The sequence below is a fragment of the Mauremys mutica genome, chromosome 12 (genome assembly GCF_020497125.1).
Source record: "Mauremys mutica isolate MM-2020 ecotype Southern chromosome 12, ASM2049712v1, whole genome shotgun sequence".
Taxonomy (NCBI): domain Eukaryota; kingdom Metazoa; phylum Chordata; order Testudines; family Geoemydidae; genus Mauremys; species Mauremys mutica.
In genome coordinates this window covers 12,089,894-12,109,226 of record NC_059083.1, presented here as the reverse complement: position 1 = coordinate 12,109,226, position 19,333 = coordinate 12,089,894, and the positions used below count along the sequence as shown (strand labels likewise).

General features: G+C 52.4%; 1 protein-coding gene across 1 annotated transcript; it reads left to right on the top strand.

Annotated features, from left to right (window-relative positions):
- The first annotated feature begins 11,887 nt into the window (after window positions 1-11,887).
- On the top strand, window positions 11,888-18,429 carry LOC123346166 (acetylcholinesterase-like). Its single transcript, XM_044983415.1, has 3 exons — window positions 11,888-13,383; window positions 17,172-17,338; window positions 18,226-18,429. The coding sequence occupies exons 1-3, from the start codon at window positions 11,888-11,890 to the stop codon at window positions 18,258-18,260; spliced, it is 1,698 nt and encodes a 565-aa protein (XP_044839350.1). The 3' UTR covers window positions 18,261-18,429.
- Window positions 18,430-19,333: the final 904 nt, after the last annotated feature.

The following is a 19,333-nucleotide window of genomic DNA, read 5'->3' as shown; positions in this document are numbered from 1 at the left end:
CCTCAAATCTGTGTCCTCATTGGACTCTGCAAACACAAAGGGGGGTGGGATCTGTGCCAACCAGGTGGGTCTGGAGCCAAGGTGCAGAATCCCTCCCCGCCCCAAACCTCTTCTGGACTTCTCCCACCCACACCCAGCAACCCTCCACGTTCACACCCAGGCTCCTTCCCAGCAATTACTTCCCTCTCCCTCTGACCTCCGTGACCCCGACTCCCCCAACCCTTTGCACTGGTTCTGAGGAGCTGAGAAATACATCTCTGTATTGTAGTCTAAATGAATTATTACTCCGAGTTGTGTATTAGTATGCCTATTAAGGAATAGATTTGTCAGAAAACACTTCCTGAATCTTTTTAGTTGTCTGCATTGCTACAGACATACTTGGCGTCAGGTATTTTGAAAGAAATTACCAAAATAGTTGAAACAGGTGTGATTATATTGTGTTATTTTGCCAAGTAAAATATGCATGATTTTGCAGAATTTTAAAATATTTTGCACTGAATTGTTTTCTGGTGCAGAATTTTTATTTTTTGGTGCAGAATTCCCCAAGAGTAAAGGGGAGAGCGCCCCCTAGTGAGCCCCCCACTCACTGCAGCACAGCACCCCCAACACCATGCTAGGGTATTGGCATTAGCACTGACTTCAAGGGGAGATCACCTCCTACTGAGCCCTGCTCCCTACAACCTTGTGCCTCCTAGGACCAGGCTGGGACATCTGGGTCTGCATTGACTGCAAAGAGAGAAGACTCCCTATTGAGTGTCCCCATTCATTCTGAACAGCGCCCCCTAGTGCCCTGCTGGGGCATGGAGAACAGCACCGACTTCTCTGAGGACAGCGCCCCTCTGTGTAGCATTTGCAGACTTTTGGAGGTTTCCTTTTGAAATCCTGCCCATGCTGCAACCTTCTTACCTTGTGAGAACCGCTCCAGGTGAGATCCTGGTTCTGACAACATGTGGTTGGATTATGATCATTATTGACAGCTCTGGAAATGTTCGTTCCTCTTGAGGAACGGGTCTGAAATTGCCCTAAGGTTCCTCGGTTCCTTCTCATAGTCATGCGGCAATAGGGTTTTGTTATTTCTAGTTGCCACGGTTGGTCACAGTTGACCTAAGTTGCGTGAGTCACAAAGAACATTGAGTGCACGTTACTTAGTCTTGGCAAAACTCAGTGTTTCTTTCTTTATCAGTTTGAGTGATATTTTTCATGTTCATTTTAAACCCTTTCTTTAACTTTTATTTATTTAAACTTTAGGGAAAGGTGGGGACGGGTCAGATCTAAATGTCAGTTTAGATCGAAAAAGACTAAGTGAACATTTTATAAACTGTTACAACCCAAATTGCTAACATCACATCTCAAAAGATACAAAGTAAATAGCTTTGAAGAAGCAGGATTTTCCTTACTTTGCCCATCTGTATATTTCAATTATTACCGACGGAAATATTTTTGGTCACTTTGTGCATGCTTAGTGAAATCAACGTTTAGCAACTTTTATCGACATATTTGAACCCTTCCAAGCCTAATATCACTGCAGTACCTTGAGGATAGATATCTGGGGTGACAACTGGGAAAGGGAACTTCTACTGAGGGGAATCGGCAGTGCTGTGGGATGGGGGGAGCCCAGAGCTGGGTCAGCAGGGACATGGAGCGGAGGGGAACAAGATTGAGGGGAATGGCAGAGCTGTGGGGAATGGAGGGAACTGAGGGATGTGAGGGGATAGCAGGGGGCTGCGGGTTTGGAGTGAGTAGATATTGGGTGAGTTGTTTCCTTGGGCTAATTTATTTTATCCCCATCCCTTTTCCTGAGAAAAGGTTAAAAAAAATGGGGCAGTTTTATTCTTGAGAAGTGAAGACTGAGGGGGAACCCGATAACAGTCTTCCAATATCGTCAAGAGGACGGTGACCAATTGTTCTCCATGTCCACTGAAGGTAGGACAAGGAGTAATGGGCTTAATCTGCAGCAAGGGTGTTTAGGTTAGATAATAGGAAAAACTTTCCAACTCTAGGAGTAGTTAAGCTCTGGAATAGGTTTCCAAAGGTGGCCTGGAGTCCCTATCTTTGGAAGTTTTTAAAAATAAGTTGGACAAACACCTGTCAGGAATGGTTTAGGTTCAGTTGATCCTGCCACCGTGCAGGGGCCTGCACTTGATGACTTCTCAAGGTCCCTTCCAGCTCCTCATTTTTGTAAGTCTATGATTAACCCATTCTGGACCAGAGCCATTTTTAACACCAATAAAGACCCAGAAAATCAGTTCTGAAAGTGTACCAGGAACCAAAAGGATCCACATAAGACAACCAACTTAGACTAACACTATGCCACAGGAAATCTAACTTCAAGTTCCCATTCTGGGCAATAAGCATCTTTGTTGATAGAACGGCACAGAACGCTCGGTTCCAAAGAGACACCGGACCAAAATGATACAGAAAATACAACAAATTGAGAATGATGCTATGCCGTAGAAAACTGCTTCTGAACGTACCGTCAATTGCCTGCCCCTGTCAATAAACAGCTTTCTTGATAAAATCGCCAAGGGCACTCTGTTCTGAAGCGGTACAGAGGGAAAAAATGATACACATAACACACTAAGAATGACACTATCCTACAGAAAATCACTTCCAATCCCACCCGGAAATGCCCATTTCCAGCTCTAAGCCGCTTTATGACTAAACCTTCAGAACGGGGCGTTCTGGGTGGTTTTATTAATAAGGCGATTTACGGAGCGGAGCACTTTATTGAAGGTGGGTTCTGCCAAGGTTTTTTGTAGTACAGAGTTGTTCTCAGAAAGGTGTATTATGTCGATCATTTTAGTCACTGGAGGCTCTTTGGAACCGAGTATCCATGGCGTTTTTATCAGTAGAGCTATTTATTGTCCGGCACCAGCAATTGAAGGTGTTTAGAAGAGGTTTTCTGTAGCATAGCGTTGTTCTCAGTTAGTTTCCTGTGGCATAGTGTTAGTCTAAGTTGGTTGTCTTATGTGGATCCTTTTGGTTCCTTGTACACTTTCAGAACTGATTTTCTGGGTCTTTATTGGTGTTAAAAATGGCTCTGGTCCAGAATGGGTTAATCATAGACTTATAAAAATGTGGGGCTGGAAGGGACCTTGAGAAGTCATCAAGTGCAGGCCTCTGCTCGGTGGCAGGACCAACTGAACCTAAACCATTCCTGACAGGTGTTTGTTCAACTTAATTTTAAAAACTTCCAAAGATAGGGACTCCAGGCCGCCTTTGGAAACCTATTCCAGAGCTTAACTACTCCTAGGCCTTGTCTACACTACAAGACTATTTCGAATCTACTTAAGTCGAATTTGTGGATTCGACCTTATGAAGTCGAATTTGTGTATCCACAGTAAATACACTAATTCGAATTTCTGAGTCCACAGTAACGGGGCTGGCGTCGACTTTGGAAGCGGTGCACTGTGGGAAGTTATCCCACAGTTCCCGCAGTCCCCGCTCCCCATTGGAATGCTGGGTAGAGCCCCCAATGCCTCCTGGGGGAAAAATGTGTCGAGGGTGCTTTTGGGTAACTGTTGTCATTGAACCGTCAATCACGCCCTCCCTCCCTGAAAGCTCCGGCGGGAAATCTGTTCGCGCCCTTCTCTTGTCAGTTACAGCGCGTACGCCACAGCACTGCGAGCATGGAGCCCGCTGCGATCATCGCTGCACTTATGGCCGTTGTCAACTCCTCGCACCTTATCGTCCACCTCTTCCACAGTCAGCTGCTGAGAAATCGTGCGAGGAGGCTCCGGCAGCGCGGTGAGGACAGGAATTCACAGAGTGGCGCAGACCTCTCACAAAGCAGGGTACGCCACGCCGTGGAGATCATGGTGGCAATGGGTCAAGTTCATGGTGTGGAACAGCGTTTCTGGGCCCGGGAAACAAGCACGGACTGGTGGGACCGCATAGTGCTGCAGGTCTGGGATGAATCACAGTGGCTGCGAAACTTCAGGATGCGTAAGGGCACTTTCCTTGAACTCTGTGACTTGCTGTCCCCTGTCCTGAAGCACCAGGACACCCGGATGCGAGCAGCCCTGAGTGTGCAGAAGCGAGTGGCCATAGCCCTCTGGAAACTTGCAACGCCAGACAGCTACCGGTCAGTAGCGAACCACTTTGGCGTGGGCAAATCTACCGTGGGGGTTGCTGTGATTGAAGTAGCCCACGCAATCGTTGAGCAACTTCTCTCAAAGGTAGTGACTCTCGGAAACGTCCAGGACATCATAGATGGCTTCGCCGCGATGGGATTCCCAAACTGCGGTGGGGCTATAGATGGGACTCACATCCCTATCCTGGCACCAGCCCACCAGGCCAGCGAGTACATTAACCGAAAGGGCTACTTTTCAATGGTGCTGCAAGCACTGGTAGACCATAGGGGACGTTTTACCAACATCTTCGTTGGGTGGGCGGGCAAGGTTCATGACGCGCGTGTGTTCAGGAACTCTGGTCTGTTTAAACGCCTCCAGGCAGGTACTTTCTTCCCGGACCACAAAATAACGGTTGGGGATGTGCAGATGCCTACAGTGATCCTCGGGGACCCAGCCTACCCGCTAATGCCCTGGCTCATGAAGCCCTATACAGGCGCCTTGGACAGAGAGAAGGAACTCTTCAACTACCGGCTGAGCAAGTGCAGAATGGTGGTGGAGTGTGCTTTCGGACGTCTCAAGGGGAGATGGCGGAGCTTACTGACTCGCTCGGACATCAGCGAAAAGAATATCCCCGCAGTTATTGCTGCTTGCTGTGTGCTACACAATCTCTGTGAGAGCCAGGGCGAGACCTTTTTGTCCGGATGGGAGGTTGAGGCAAATCGCCTGGCTGCAGTTTACGCTCAACCAGACACCCGTGCCGAGAGAATATCCCAGCGGGAAGCGCTGTGTATCCGGGAGGCTTTGAAAGCAAGTTTCCTCGGAGAGCAGGGTAACCTATGACTCTCCACTTGCTTTCAAGAGAAACTGACCCTGGGCCTGTGTCTGTATGTGTCGATTTCGATCTGCGGTTACATACCCCGTTCTCCAAGTTTCCCCCACTTCCAAAGCACGTTTTAAAGCAAATTAATTGTTATGCTCATTATTAATAAATCTTTGTTTTACTTTGCATTTCTGTTCAGGTGTTGAAACATGGATGCATACTGTGCTGGGCACGGTGTGCACTGATGTACAGACCACTTGTTCCATAGAGGAATGACATCCTCCTGCTCCTACATAGGTCTCTGGGGTGGGGGATGGTTGCAAGTGGTTGTGCATGAAGGGGAGGGATTGCAGGAAGGGGTGGGTTTGCAGGAAGGGGCGAGTGGTGCCTTCTTTGGATAGGGGTTTGGATGACGGCAGTGGGCTGCGGGTTTGGGCGTAGGAAGGGGTGAGGGGTGTGGGGGAAGGGTGAGTATCTGTCCGTTGATGAGGGCTCTTGTTGGGGCTCAGGGCAGCGGAGAGGCTCGTTGCTACGGTGGAAGTGCATGGTAAGGGCAGCGTGCCTTAACATTAAGGGGGTGGCAGGCGCTAGGACCCTGGACAAGCATACACGTCACAGAATGACCCGGGGCAGCATACACCACACAGAGTGACCCTGGTGCCTACTGACTGCAGTGTGTGTGTGCCCTGCAGTTGATCATGCCCCCAAGTCTGTACCCTGGTAATGTAGGCTATACCGTGCAATTATAAATCCCCTCCCCGCCCATATACAAAAAAATCCTCTGACACGAAAGACGTGACCGAAACAGTGAATAACAGCAAACAGCTTTTAATAATCTAATACACAGTGGGGGGATGAAACTTGGATTTGGGACTGGGTGAGCCTGTAAGGGAAGCACTTCTACAAATTTATAGCGTGAGAGGTGTGTGGTACATTAGCGCTATGCAGTGGTGCAGTGACAGTTCTCACGGCCCCTACCGCCCCGCCGTCTTGTACTTTTGGGTGAGGGGGGGGCAGGACTTCTTGGCGGGGGAGGGCGGTTGCAGATACACTGCAGGGGGGCTCTGTCCTCCTGCCTGCGGTCCTGCAGAACATCAACAAGGCGCCGGAGCGTGTCCGTTTGCTCCCTCATTAGCCCAAGCAGCGTTTGAGTCGCCTGCTGGTCTTCCTGCCGCCACCTATCCTCCCGTTCGATGTGTGTGCGATGCTGTTGACATAGGGTCTCCCTCCACTGTCTCTGCTCTGCCGCCTCGGCTCTGGAGCAGGCCATCAGTTCCGCGAACATCTCGTCCCTAGTCTTTTTCTTTCGCCGCCTAATCTGCGCCAGCCTCTGCGAGGGGGATGCCGGGGCAGTCCGGGAAAGAGCCGAAGCTGTGTGATGGGAAAAGTAACTGATTTCCTTGAACAGATACATGTTTGCGAACAGTGAACACAGTCTAGTCAGTTTCTCTGAACAAGACCATACAGGGCAACAAGTCTCATGAGATCTCAGGACAAGTTCGAGATTTCGGAATACGCTCTCATTGGCTGCGGCATTGCACAGGAGAGCGGACAAGTGGGGAGAGACAGCTGAATCCGTCTAGCAGACAGTCCTGGTAAGCCTTACAGTACATTCTGCTTATCAGTTAATGGATAGCTGTGCCCTCCCACTAAAGGCAATCTGGAAATCATATACTCTGACCCTTTTCCAGCCACTCCCGCCAGTGCACGGGAAAGATCAATGTATGCTTTTCCTATGTGGCCTACAACACGTGGCTGTTAAGCGAGGGTCATTGTTATGCAAAGTAAAAGTCAACCATTCACAACAGTAACAATACACTAATTGCCCTAATTAGATGCAGCATTTCATGAACGAGATCACCCTGATGCGGGTCCCTCGGAGTCACAAAGAGCGGATGCTAAGGGAAGCCCTGCAGAGACCAGGACCATATGCGGCCATGCTTGTGGAGGCGATGATTCCCATCTACATAAGGATGTCCTGGCACGGAAGAGTGTGCTTCCACGGAGCACCCAACAAGGCACCTCTCCCCAGGAACCTCCTGCGGAGGCTTTTCGTGGACCTAAATGAGACCTTTCTTGAATTGTCCCTGGAGGATTATTGTTCAATCCCTATATGTGTGGACCTACTTTTCATATAGTTTTTCATTGAAAATTTTATATATAGTATTTCTATTTTTATACCTGTTTTATAAAAAATAAATGTTTACATGTTTATAGCACTTACCGCCTGATCCTTCCCCTGATTCAGAGTCCGGGTTAACGGCCGGGGAGGGTTGGTAGGGGATCTCTGTGAGGGTGATGAAGAGATCCTGGCTGTCAGGGAAAGCGGTATTGTGTTCGCTGTCGCCTGCGCCGTCCTCCACAGACCCTTCCTCATCTTCCACATCGGCGAACATCGAGGAGGAACTGTCCAGGTTCACTATGCCATCCACTGAGTCCACGGTCACTGGTGGGGCAGTGGTGGCAGACCCACCTAGAATGGCATGCAGTGCCTCGTAGAAGCGGCATGTCTGGGGCTGGGCTCCGGAGCGTCCGTTTGCCGCTCTGACTTTTTGGTAGCCTTGTCTCAGGTCCTTGATTTTCACGCGGCACTGCATTGCATCCCGGCTGTATCCTTTCTCTATCATTGCTTTGGAGACCTTCTCGAAGGTCTTTGCATTCCGCTTGTTGGAGCGCAGCTCCGACAGCACAGACTCCTCGCCCCACACACCGATCAGATCCAGGACTTCCCGGTCTGTCCATGCTGGGGACCTCTTTCTATTCTTGGATTGGCCGGACTCCTCTGCTGGAGAGCTCTGCATCGTTGCAGGTGCTGCGGAGCTCGCCCCGATGTCCAGCCAGGACGTCAGATTCAAAGTGCCCAGACAGGAAAAGGAATTCAAATTTTCCCGGGTCATTTCCTGTGTGGCTGGTCAGAGAATCCAAGCTCGGACTGCTGTCCAGAGCGTCAACAGAGTGGTGCACTGTGGGATAGCTCCCGGAGCTACTAAGTTCGATTTGCATCCACACCTAGCCTAATTCGAGCTAGCCATGTCGAAATTAGCGTTACTCCACCTGTCGGGGTGGAGTACCGATTTCGAACTAAAGAGCCCTCTAGTTCGAATTAAATGGCTTCCTGGTGTGGACGGTTGAGCGGTTAGTTCGAATTAACGCTGCTAAATTCGATTTAAAGTCCTAGTGTAGATCAGGCCCTAGAGTTGGAAAGTTTTTCCTATTATCTAACCTAAACACCCTTGCTGCAGATTAAGCCCATTACTCCTTGTCCTACCTTCAGTGGACATGGAGAACAATTGGTCACCGTCCTCTTGACCATATTGGAAGACTGTTATCGGGTTCCCCCTCAGTCTTCACTTCTCAAGAATAAAAATGCTCCATTTTTTTTAACCTTTTCTCAGGAAAAGGGATGGGGATAAAATAAATTAGCCCAAGGAAACAACTCACCCAATATCTACTCACTCCAAACCCGCAGCCCCCTGCTATCCCCTCACAGCCCTCAGTTCCCTCCATTCCCCACAGCGCTGCCAATTCCCCTCAATCTTGTTCCCCTCCCCTCCATGTCCCTGCTATCCCAGCTCTGGGCTCCCCCCATCCCACAGCACTGCCGATTCCCCTCAGCAGAAGTTCCCTTTCCCAGTTGTCACCCCAGATATCTATCCTCAAGGTACTGCAGTGATATTAGGCTTGGAAGGGTTCAAATATGTCGATAAAAGTTGCTAAACGTTGATTTCACTAAGCATGCACAAAGTGACCAAAAATATTTCCGTCGGTAATAATTGAAATATACAGATGGGCAAAGTAAGGAAAATCCTGCTTGTTCAAAGCTATTTACTTTGTATCTTTTGAGATGTGATGTTAGCAATTTGGGTTGTCACAGTTTATAAAACGTTCTTTTTCGATCTAAACTGACATTTAGATCTGACCCGTCCCCACCTTTCCTTAAATTTTAAATAAATAAAAGTTAAAGAAAGGGTTTAAAATGAACATGAAAAATATCACTCAAACTGATAAAGAAAGAAACACTGAGTTTTGCCAAGACTAAGTAACGTGCACTCAATGTTCTTTGTGACTCACGCAACTTAGGTCAACTGTGACCAACCGTGGCAACTAGAAATAACAAAACCCTATTGCTGCGTGACTATGAGAAGGAACCGAGGAACCCTAGGGCAATTTCAGACCCATCCCCCAAGAGGAACGAACATTTCCAGAGCTGTCAATAATGATCATAATCCAACCACATGTTGTCAGAACCGGGATCTCACAAGCTAAGAAGGTTGCAGCATGGGCAGGATTTCAAAAGGAAACCTCCAAAAGTCTGCAGATGCTATGCGAAGGGGTGCTGTCCCCAGAGAAGTCGGTGTTGTTCTCCATGACCCAGCAGGGCACTAGGGGGCGCTGTTCAGAGGGAATGGGGACACTCAATAGGGAGTCCTCTCTCTTTGCAGTCAATGCAGACCCAGATGTCCCAGCCTGGTCCTAGGAGGCACTAGGTGGTAGGGAGCAGGGCTCAGTAGGAGGTGATCTCCCCTTGAAGTCAGTGCTAACGCCAATACCCTAGCATGGTGTTGGGGGCGCTGTGCTGCAGTGAGTGGGGGGCTCACTAGGGGGTGCTCTCCCCTTTACTCTTGGGGAATTCTGCACCAAAAAATAAAAATTCTGCACCAGAAAACAATTCAGTGCAAAATATTTTAAAATTCTGCAAAATCATGCATATTTTACTTGGCAAATAACACAATATAATCACACCTGTTTCAACTATTTTGGTAATTTCTTTCAAAATACCTGACACCAAGTATGTCTGTAGCAATACAGACAACTAAAAAGATTCAGGAAGTGTTTTCTGACAAATCTATTCCTTACTAGGCATATTAATAAACAACTCGGAGTAATAATTCATTTACACTACAATACAGAGATGTATTTCTCAGCCCCCTCAGAACCAGTGCAAAGGCTTGGGGGAGTCAGGGGTCACGGAGGTCAGAGGGAGAGGGAAGTAATTGCTGGGAAGAAGCCTGGGTGTGAACATGGAGGGTTGCTGGGTGTGGGTGGGAGAAGTCTAGAACAGGTTTGGGGCGGGGAGGGATTGTTAGGGATCCTCCCCCAGGCAGACCCTGGCTGACCCGTAGCCTCTCTCATTCAATCAGGCACCTCTGCCCCTGTCCCCATGTGGACCTACCCCCGCCCCCTGTATGTTCTTCTACCTCCACTCAGTCACCCCTTCCTCCATGTGTCCCTGCACCCTCCTGCCCCTGTCCTCAGCTTGCCCTGCACTCCCCCTCGGCCCCTCTCTGCCCCCTGCCCCCATGTGTCCCTGCACCCCCACTCCAATTCAGACCCCCCAATCTGTTCCCCCACTAGCCCTTACGAACCCCACTCTGTGACCCCCCAGCAGCCTCATGTGCCCCTCACTGTCCAGCCCCCCCATATCCCGTGCCTTCCAACCTGGCCCTACCAGCATGGCCCTGTGAAGAAAGCAACCCCTTCTCTTCCCTGTCCACACCTGGGGCTGGCCCGGGAGTGGCTGCTCTCTGTTCTGGCGCCACAGCAGCCCCTGGTGGCTGAAAGACATAACTGCAACAGAATGTATTTTCTGCAGAATTCTTTTTGCGTGGCACATGAATTCTGGGCAGAATTCCCTCAGGACCACCTCTTGCAGCTGGAGCTGTCTGAAATACCCCGCTGGGGTGCTGAGCTGCAGGGTATGCTGCTTTTCACATTTGAAATAACCAACTCTCACTTCTCACTGCATATCCCCTAGCACTTTCCCTCATTGGAGGGGTAGAAACCCAGGCAACTGTCCAATCATCCCCTAGAGTTATTCCATTCTGCCCCTTCCTCTAAAATCCACTTCTCTTTTCTTTGGACATGAATTCCCCATTCACTTCCAAATGCCTAGATGACCTACCCCAGCGTTGGCTGCAATTCAGGGATCAGGGCATCTGCATCCCTAGAACTCTCACGCTGTTTACCCAACTGAGTCTCTGTTTCCAAACCCCTTGGCTCCAGACCCACCTGGCTGGCACAGATCCCACCCCCCTTTGTGTTTGCAGAGTCCAATGAGGACACAGATTTGAGGATAAATAAGCCCCAGTGGCTGCTTCCTGGCTGTTATTCTCAGCATTGGAGGCTTCCCGTTTCCCCAGCATCCCCCATTTGCCTTTGTGCTGAGCTGAGAGACACAGAGAAAGCCACAAAGCCGCAATTGCACCAAGGAGAAGGGCAGGTGAGTCTGTGCCACTGGCGAGCTAGGGACAGAGGGGCAAAGGGAGGGAAGGAGGTAGAAGAGCAGCTGGAATTGGGATCACTCTAGGTAATTACCCATCTTGGGCCAGCCTATACTCTCCCCTGGTCCCGAGGCCTGCTGGGGATATCAGTTGGCGGCTCCTTCATGGGGCCGTGAGCACGGGCGTGTATTTGGCGCGGTTTACCCCTGCCCCAGACACCTGCCCCTTCTGCGGTGGGAGGGAGACCGTGGCGCACGTTTACTTAGAGTGCGCCCGGTTGCAGCCCCTATATCGGCTCCTCACCAATATCCTGCTTCGTTTCTGGCTGCACTTTTCCCCTCACCTCCTTCTCCATGCACTCCCTATCCATCCCTTAGGCTGGGGGGCGGGATCTGTTAACTTCCGCCCACCCAGTTCCTGGAAAACCAATAGGTACTACCCTTTCCACAGACCCCATTCTCAGACCTGAGATTAGAACCCAGGAGTCCAGACTCCCAGCCCCCCCTGCTCTAACCCATTAGACTCCACTCCCCTCCCCGAGCTAGCATCATGGTTGATGCCAATCTGGAAGTTGAGCAGGGAGCCAGAGAATGAGTGGTACACACCAAGGGGCTCTATTTCCTAACTGGGATCTAGTCTGAAGTACGGAGCTCCCTTCTGATGGTAATTAGGCGGCTGGGACTGGATGGGACCCAGCTCCCGCTAGAGGGGAAAGGCCTTGGATCCTGTTCCCTGTAACCCACTCTGGGGGGGTTTCCCTTACAGCTGCCGCAATGCTGGGAATCCTTCCCGCACTCTCCTGCCTGCTCCTCCTCTCCCTGACGGGCCCCAGCTCTGGCTCCGATGACGATGGCACCGTGGTGCTCACCACCAGCGGCCCCATACGGGGCAAGCGCCTACATGCCGGCTCCGGCACAGTGATGGCCTTCCTGGGCATCCCCTATGCCGAGCCCCCCGTGGGGGCCTTGCGCTTCCAGAAATCACTTCCTCACCAGCCCTGGAGCCAAGTCGTGGAGACCACCAACTTCGGCAACACCTGCCACCAGCCTCCATTCCCTGGTTACCCTCAGGGTGATGTCTGGACACGCAAAATGACACAGTCTGAGGACTGCCTCTTCCTCAATGTCTGGGTGCCCCATCCCCAGCCTAACGGGACGGCCCCCACACTCATCTGGATCCACGGCGGGGGGTTCTTCACAGGGGCAGCCTCCCTCGATGTCTATGACGGGCGCTTCTTAGCCGCCACCGAGAACGTGATCGTGGCCTCCATGAACTACCGGCTGGGGGCGCTGGGTTTCCTGTCTCTGCCCCCGGCTGCCCCAGGGAACGCCGGCCTGTGGGACCAGCGCCTGGCACTGCGCTGGCTGCAGGACAACGCAGCCGCCTTCGGAGGGGACCCAGCCCGTTTCCACCTTTTCGGCCAGGACGCTGGGGCTGTGTCAGTCGGCTTCCACCTCCTCTCCCCGGGGAGCCGGCCCCTCTTCACTCTCGCCGGGATGCAGAGCGGAGCCCCGAATGGACCCTGGGCTTGGATTTCACTTGAAGAGGCCCAGGAGAGAGGCCAGAGGCTGGGCCAGCTGCTGGGCTGCCCCGATGGTAACAGCACAGCCCTGGTGGGCTGCCTGCAGGGGAAGGAACCCGGTGAGTTCTCCAAACACGAGTTCTCCATCTTGAACCACAAGAAGCAACTGAGGCTGCCCTTTGTCCCGACACCAGATGGGGATTTCCTCCCTGATACACCACCAAGACTCCTGCAGGCTGGGCACGGCCAGCGGATACCTGTCTGGGTTGGTTTCACCACCAACGAAGGCTCCTACATATTATACTTTGCTGCCTCTAGCCTCAACCTGGAAAACGCCAGCTCCATCGGCTGGGAGGAGCTGCTGCAGGTGGTGAGGCTGATAGTGCCAGGGGTGCCAGACGAGGCCATCCAAGCTATGGCACAGTGGTACATCCAGGAGGGGGAGGAGCAGGGAGAGGCACGGTACCGATGGGCCATGGAACAGATCGCTGGTGACTATGTCGTTGTGTGCCCGATACTGGAGGTGGCAAGGCAAGAAGCAGAGGCTGGAAATCTTGTGTACACCTACCACTTCGCCCACCGTAGCAGCGGCTTGTCCATACCTGAATGGATGGGGGTGCCATCGGGCTCTGAGATTCCCTACGAGTTCGGGACCCTGGCATCCGTGGTAGGATCCAATTACACAGAGGCTGAGGTAGCGCTCAGCCACAGGGTGATGCATTACCTTGCGGTGGACGCCTGGAGCAGGTAAGGGAATCCCCCACAATCCTCTTGTCTCCCCGATCCAGACCATGAGAGCAGTTGTAACTCTTTGGCCAATTGTCCTCCACATCCAGGAACTCCTGGCTCAAAGACATGGCAAAGAAGGGGTCTCAGAAAAACAGATAATCTATTTGGGTGAACCACCTGACCCAGAGCTGAACTTACTTCAGGGAGGTAAAATCTCAGCCCCCTGGTTCCAGGTTAGGGATAATTCCCTTCTTCCCTCATCAGGATGTCACTGGCCCTGCGAACACACCCAAGGAAACAAGGTTTTCAGCTAGTAGTGAATGATCTCAAAGCTCTGCCTGCCCTTTCCCAGCCCTGCCACACAAACTCAGGGGAGGTTTATGCTACAAACACTATACAGGCATGGCTACATCAGCTCATCATGTCGATATAGCCTGCAGCAGCAAACGGGGTTGCTCCAGTAGCTGGGAAGCATCATCTTCCCAAAAAACAGGAGCTACATTGACAAAAGCATCTTTCCATAGGCATAATACAGCTACCCTACGGGCTAGGTCAGCATAGCTGTGACGGTCAGGGGGGTGGTTTTTTCACATCTCTGCTTAAGAAAACTGTGGCAATGTAACTGTTAAGCATACAGTACGGCATAGATAAAAAGACATGCTCCCTTGCAACAAAAATAAGCAAGCAAACCCCCAAAAGAACCCTCTTTAATATTCCCCATTCTGGTCCCAATCCGACGTGTTGTCAGAGTTGTACCGGTGTGGTGCTCTGCTTTCTCCTTGTTGATATCACTCGGCTGCGTGCTTGAGTTCCCTCTGTGTGCTGCCCCAGCTCTGCAGATAGCTGACACAGCAGACCCGACGAGAACCCCCAATAACCACAGAGTCCAGTAAGATGCAAATTCACGTCGACTAGGTTTATTGCGACCTTGGACACAATGGCAGTTCCCTGTAGGTTTCTTAGCCTAACTCAGGGCATACTATGAGAAAGTGCCTCTTGGCAATGGACTCAGCTCAGTCAGTGGTGGGAGTTTCCACTGCCCCCTCGGCTGGACAAAGACACCGCCTTAGGAATGCATTCTTATACACAGATACAAACAAGTTACACATCACTCCTGACGTATGAGGTGCAACCTTTCCACGTAGCACGGTACAACCCCTCTACGTAGTAAGGTGCCGCCTCTCACCTTGTACATGTTGGTTCGATCGAAACAACTCTATCCATCATATTACCCTTTTGCCCCTGTCATTGGGATGGGCCAGCCTGTTCCTTGTTATCTGTGTGGAATGTGCAAGTATGTGAATGTTTAGTACCTTTTAGGTACGTATCAGCCCTTTCCTTGCCAGCTTCTGTGAGCAGGGCCTGCCTCTGGCTCACAGCTTAACTTTGCTTTGTGTTAGCAAAGTCTTGACCATTACTTTAGTTCAGGCCTCAGGCCTCATACCGGGCCTCTGATACCAAGGTTTATATCTTAGGGCCTCCTCTTACTACAACTGCGACCATCAAACATGGGGAAATCCCTGACTGTGCAGCTTTGGGAACTGCATGGAGCATCTGGGAGGTCTGTAAATTACAGCTACCAGCAGGCTGCCTCCAACATCTTTCCTACAGGCAACATCCCTGCTAGTTGCCCGTCTTCATGTTCAGGGAGGCCATCTTAACTGAGGGTAGTCATTGGCTTCTGTCCCTTTGGAAACCAGGGGGAAAGGTAGCCATCTTCCTTGAGGGCAGCCTGTGGCTTCTGCCTCCTTAAGAACAATGGCGGGTGGTGGCCATCTTTCCTAGGAACAACCTGGCTGCCATGTGCAAGGGCTGTAGACAAATGGCAGCTGACTCAGGGCAGCTTGTGGCTTCAATCTCCTTGATCACAGTGAGATATGGAGGTGATTTTTTGCAAGGGCAGCATCCTAGTTGAAAGGACAAGTGAGAGACGCCATCTTGAGTAAGAGCAAAACTTGACACTCCCTCCCAGTTCAGATCCTCCTATCTATGCCCCCACATTCCCTATCCATGCAGGGGTGAGCTGGAGCCGGTTCGCACCGGTTCGCACGAACCCGTTGTTAAATTTAGAAGCGGTTTTAGAACCGCTTGTTAACTAGCTTCCCTGCGAGGGAAGCTTTGATGGGCTCTGCCTGGGAAGCCTGTAATTCCTCCTCCCGGCCGCCGGGGGGCGCTGCGCTGTGCTGCGAGAGCCATGTGAGCTGCCTCCTGGCCCTGTTGCTGCTCCTGCTCTTTGGACCTCTGGCCCTGGGGCTCCTGCTGCTGCCTGGTGAGTCCCCGGCTGCGTCCTGCTGCTCCCAGCCCCCCCCCCCCCCGTGTGAGTGTCTGCGCCCCTCCCCCGCCTTCCCTGCCCCCAGCCAGCCCCTGCCCCCAGCCAGCCCCTGCCCCCAGCCACCCACAGCCACCCCCTGCCCCCAGCCAGCCCCTGCCCCCAGCCAGCCCCTGCCCCACCCCCTGCCCACAGCCACCCGCAGCCAGCCCCTGCCCACAGCCGCCCTCTGCCCGCAGCCAGCCCCTGCCCCCAGCCAGCCCCTGCCCACAGCCACCCGCAGCCAGCCCCTGCCCACAGCCGCCCTCTGCCCGCAGCCAGCCCCTGCCCACAGCCAGCCCCTGCCCACAGCCACCCGCAGCCAGCCCCTGCCCACAGCCGCCCTCTGCCCGCAGCCAGCCTCTGCCTGCAGCCCCTGCCACAGCCACCCCCTGCCTGCAGCCAGCCTCTGCACACAGCTGCCCGCAGCCACCCCCTGCCCACAGCCACCCGCAGCCCGCCCGTCTGCATCACCTGCCCACAGCCAGCCCGTGTCACTCCCTGCCTCCAGCTAGCCCTGCCCCGCGCCCCTATCTGCAGCCAGCCCCACATCCACTGGTGCCCTGCAGTTCCCAGGGCAGTAACCCTGCACACCTGCTTTAATGAGGGGGGGGCAGGGAGCAGCTGGGACCCACACATGTGCACACCCTAGAGTGACCAGACAGCAAGTGTGAAAAATCGGGACGGGGGTGAGGGGTAATAGGAGCCTATATAAGAAAAAGACCCAAAAATTGAGACTGTCCCTGATCACCACCCACACATGTGAAACGGAGCTCATTTCCAGTTCAGCCCCATCTTTTTAAAAAAGAACTTTAGGTAGGGTTAAAATACATCTGAATTTTCCTGGACATGTCAGGCTTTTCGGTTCTAAATCACCTCCTGGGAAAATATGGACGTATGGTAACCCTATGGGTACAAAAAATACATGCTGTCGCACATCCCTTAAATCAGAACTTTTTATAGGGAACCCGTTGTTAAGATTTTGGTAGCTCATCACTGTATCCATGCCCCCCCTCCCCCGTATGTTGCTCTGCTCCCCACACTGGCCTTTCCTGTCTGTGAGCACTAAGGATGCCCATCTTCTCTGAGGGAAGCCTGGCTTCAGTCCCATTGCAAACAATGGAAAACAGTGGCCATCTTCCTAGGGGAAATCTCATTTTACAAAGAGTCTCAGCCCAATGTCAGCCATTATTACTCAGGGCGGCCTGTGGCTTCAATCTCATGGAGAACAAGGGAATAAAGTGGCCATGAAGGGCAACCTGTAGCATCACCCTATGTGAAAAGACCGGGAGGCACCACCCTTAACTGAGGGCAGCCTCTGGCTTCACTCTCATTTGCAACAACATGGGATGGCAGCCATTTTGGAAAGAGGCCAAACTTTTCAAGTTGGCTCATAATCACCCCGGCATCCGGGATGTTAGACGCCAGGTGGGGCACATTCCTGTCCCCGCCAAGCCACAGTACTAACCTCAGTGGGGCATGTTCATTTTCCATGCAGGAAACCCATGGTGGGGAAGGGCAGCGAGAAGCAGTGGCCCGCCTATGACCCCGCAAAGGAGAACTTTGAGCGCATCGCCCTGAAGCCGCCCAAACCTGAGAGGGCATCATCCGCCTCGCGCTGTGAATTCTTGGCATCACTGCTGTCAGAGAAACCAAATGCCCCAGGTGAGCATCAGCCCTGTCTCTCCCCATCCCTCTCAACCACCCTTGGGCTGGATTGGAGAAGGCTCCCCTCTAGAAGCAAAAGATCCAGGCTCACATTCCCATTTCCATGGGCTCTTCTGGTCTCCTAGAGATGCTCCATTCTCCTGTCTGGGGTAGAACTTGCATATCCTGGGAACTCCAGACCCCATCGGCTGTGGGGCAGCCTCAGGTTCTACCCCATCTTCTGTTGCTCAGCCCCTCTGGGTCGGAGGATGACACCCATGTTTCCTCTCCAAGGTCTCCCCGTGTAGCTCCCATTTCAGGGGAGGAGGCATGAGCTCAGACAGAGGGATTCCCAGTAGGGTGAGTGGGGATTGAGGGAAGGATCAAGGACATGTGGGCTGAGGGTAAGTGGCCTGTAATGACACAGAAGAGAAAGACGGCAATGAAAGAATGACATGCAGCTGGCTCTGGGGAGGGATGCAGCTGCTGTTTAACTGTGTAAGATGGGGATTCAAGGAGAATCCAATAACCACTGGGAATCCTGTATGCCAGGGGCCCTCTTATGGGAGGCAGAACAGACCCTTGCATGTTGGACTCTGGGGTAACGGATGCTGGGAAACACGGGAACTCCAGCAGAATAGCATCCCCTACTGGTAGAATACAACACTGGGGGGGCACTAATTGTGGGGGGATGGCCTTCGCCTGACCCCCCACATGCCGCTCTTTGCAGAAAAGCGCCCCCTAGTGCACAGAGATTACCACTGATCATAAGGGGTGAGCACCCCATACTGAGCCTGTGCAGCACCTGGTTTTCCCTGCAGGTCTCCTCTCCTGTTTAGACCAACCCCCGCATAGTCTGAACTCATCCCCGCTGCTGTTAACCCCACTCATTGTGTGTCCCACAGGAGCAGACGTGCCCAGCCTGGGGGGCCGTGAATGAAGAGCTGAGCAATTACAATCCCCTGAAGGGGGGGAACCCTCCCTGCAGACAAAAGCATCCAGTTCCTATTGGTGCCTGCAATTCATTAACGAGGATCCTGCTAATGAACCAGCTGGGAATCCACGGATTGACCCTCCCTCAGCAATTCCTCCATCCCCAATGCATTAAAGCATATTCAGTCTGGAGACAGAATCCTGGTGTGTCAGGTTGACCAGCTGCTCCTGAGCAGGAGAGAGAGAGTGTTGGCGCGATGGGAGTTGTGTTGAGTTAATGGGGAACAAAGATTACGTAGGGGGTAAATGCTGCTCTGGTGTTTGAAGAGGCAAATGACAAAATGCAGAGATCACACACTGCACCCAAAGATATGGAACCCAGGAGTCCTGACTCCAGCCTCCCCGGTCTAACCAACTAGACCCCAATCCCCTCCAAGTTCTGAGATAGAACCCAGGCGTCTTGACTTCCAGCTCACACGTCTCTAACCTTTAGACCCCCTCTCGTCCCCTGACAGGGGATAACACCCAGGAGTCCTAACTCCCAGCCCCCTCTTCTCTAACCACTAGAGACCACTCCCCTCCCAGTCTTTGGGAGAGAACCCAGGAATCCTGACCCCCACCTTCTGTGCTCTAACCCACTAGCCCCAAGCCCCTCCTTGATGGTGCTCAGTGGACTGTGAGGAAGAACCGTACACACCAGGGAGTCTAAGGAAATCGGTGGTTTATTGATGACATTTGTGGGCCATTAGACAATACAAGCCACAGAGACAGATCTTTTCTCAGCCAGCTGGCAGGGTCTGGGGAGGAGGCTAAGTGGGGATAGGGATAGTGCCCCACATGCACACAGCACCCTCTCCCCATGACCCCCAGCCCTGCACAGATCCCCTCTGAGGGGCAGGGACTCTGTCCAATCAGCCCTCAGCCTACCTGCTCAGGGGCTGGTGGGGTTTGGGACAGGGGCCCTGGCCCACCTCGTGGTTGGGCTGAGCCTCCACAACTCAGTGCGCACTGATGGAAATGACAAAATCTGGAACCAGAGCCCTTGAGAGTGTCAAGGCCCCATGTCCCTTTCCCCATCCC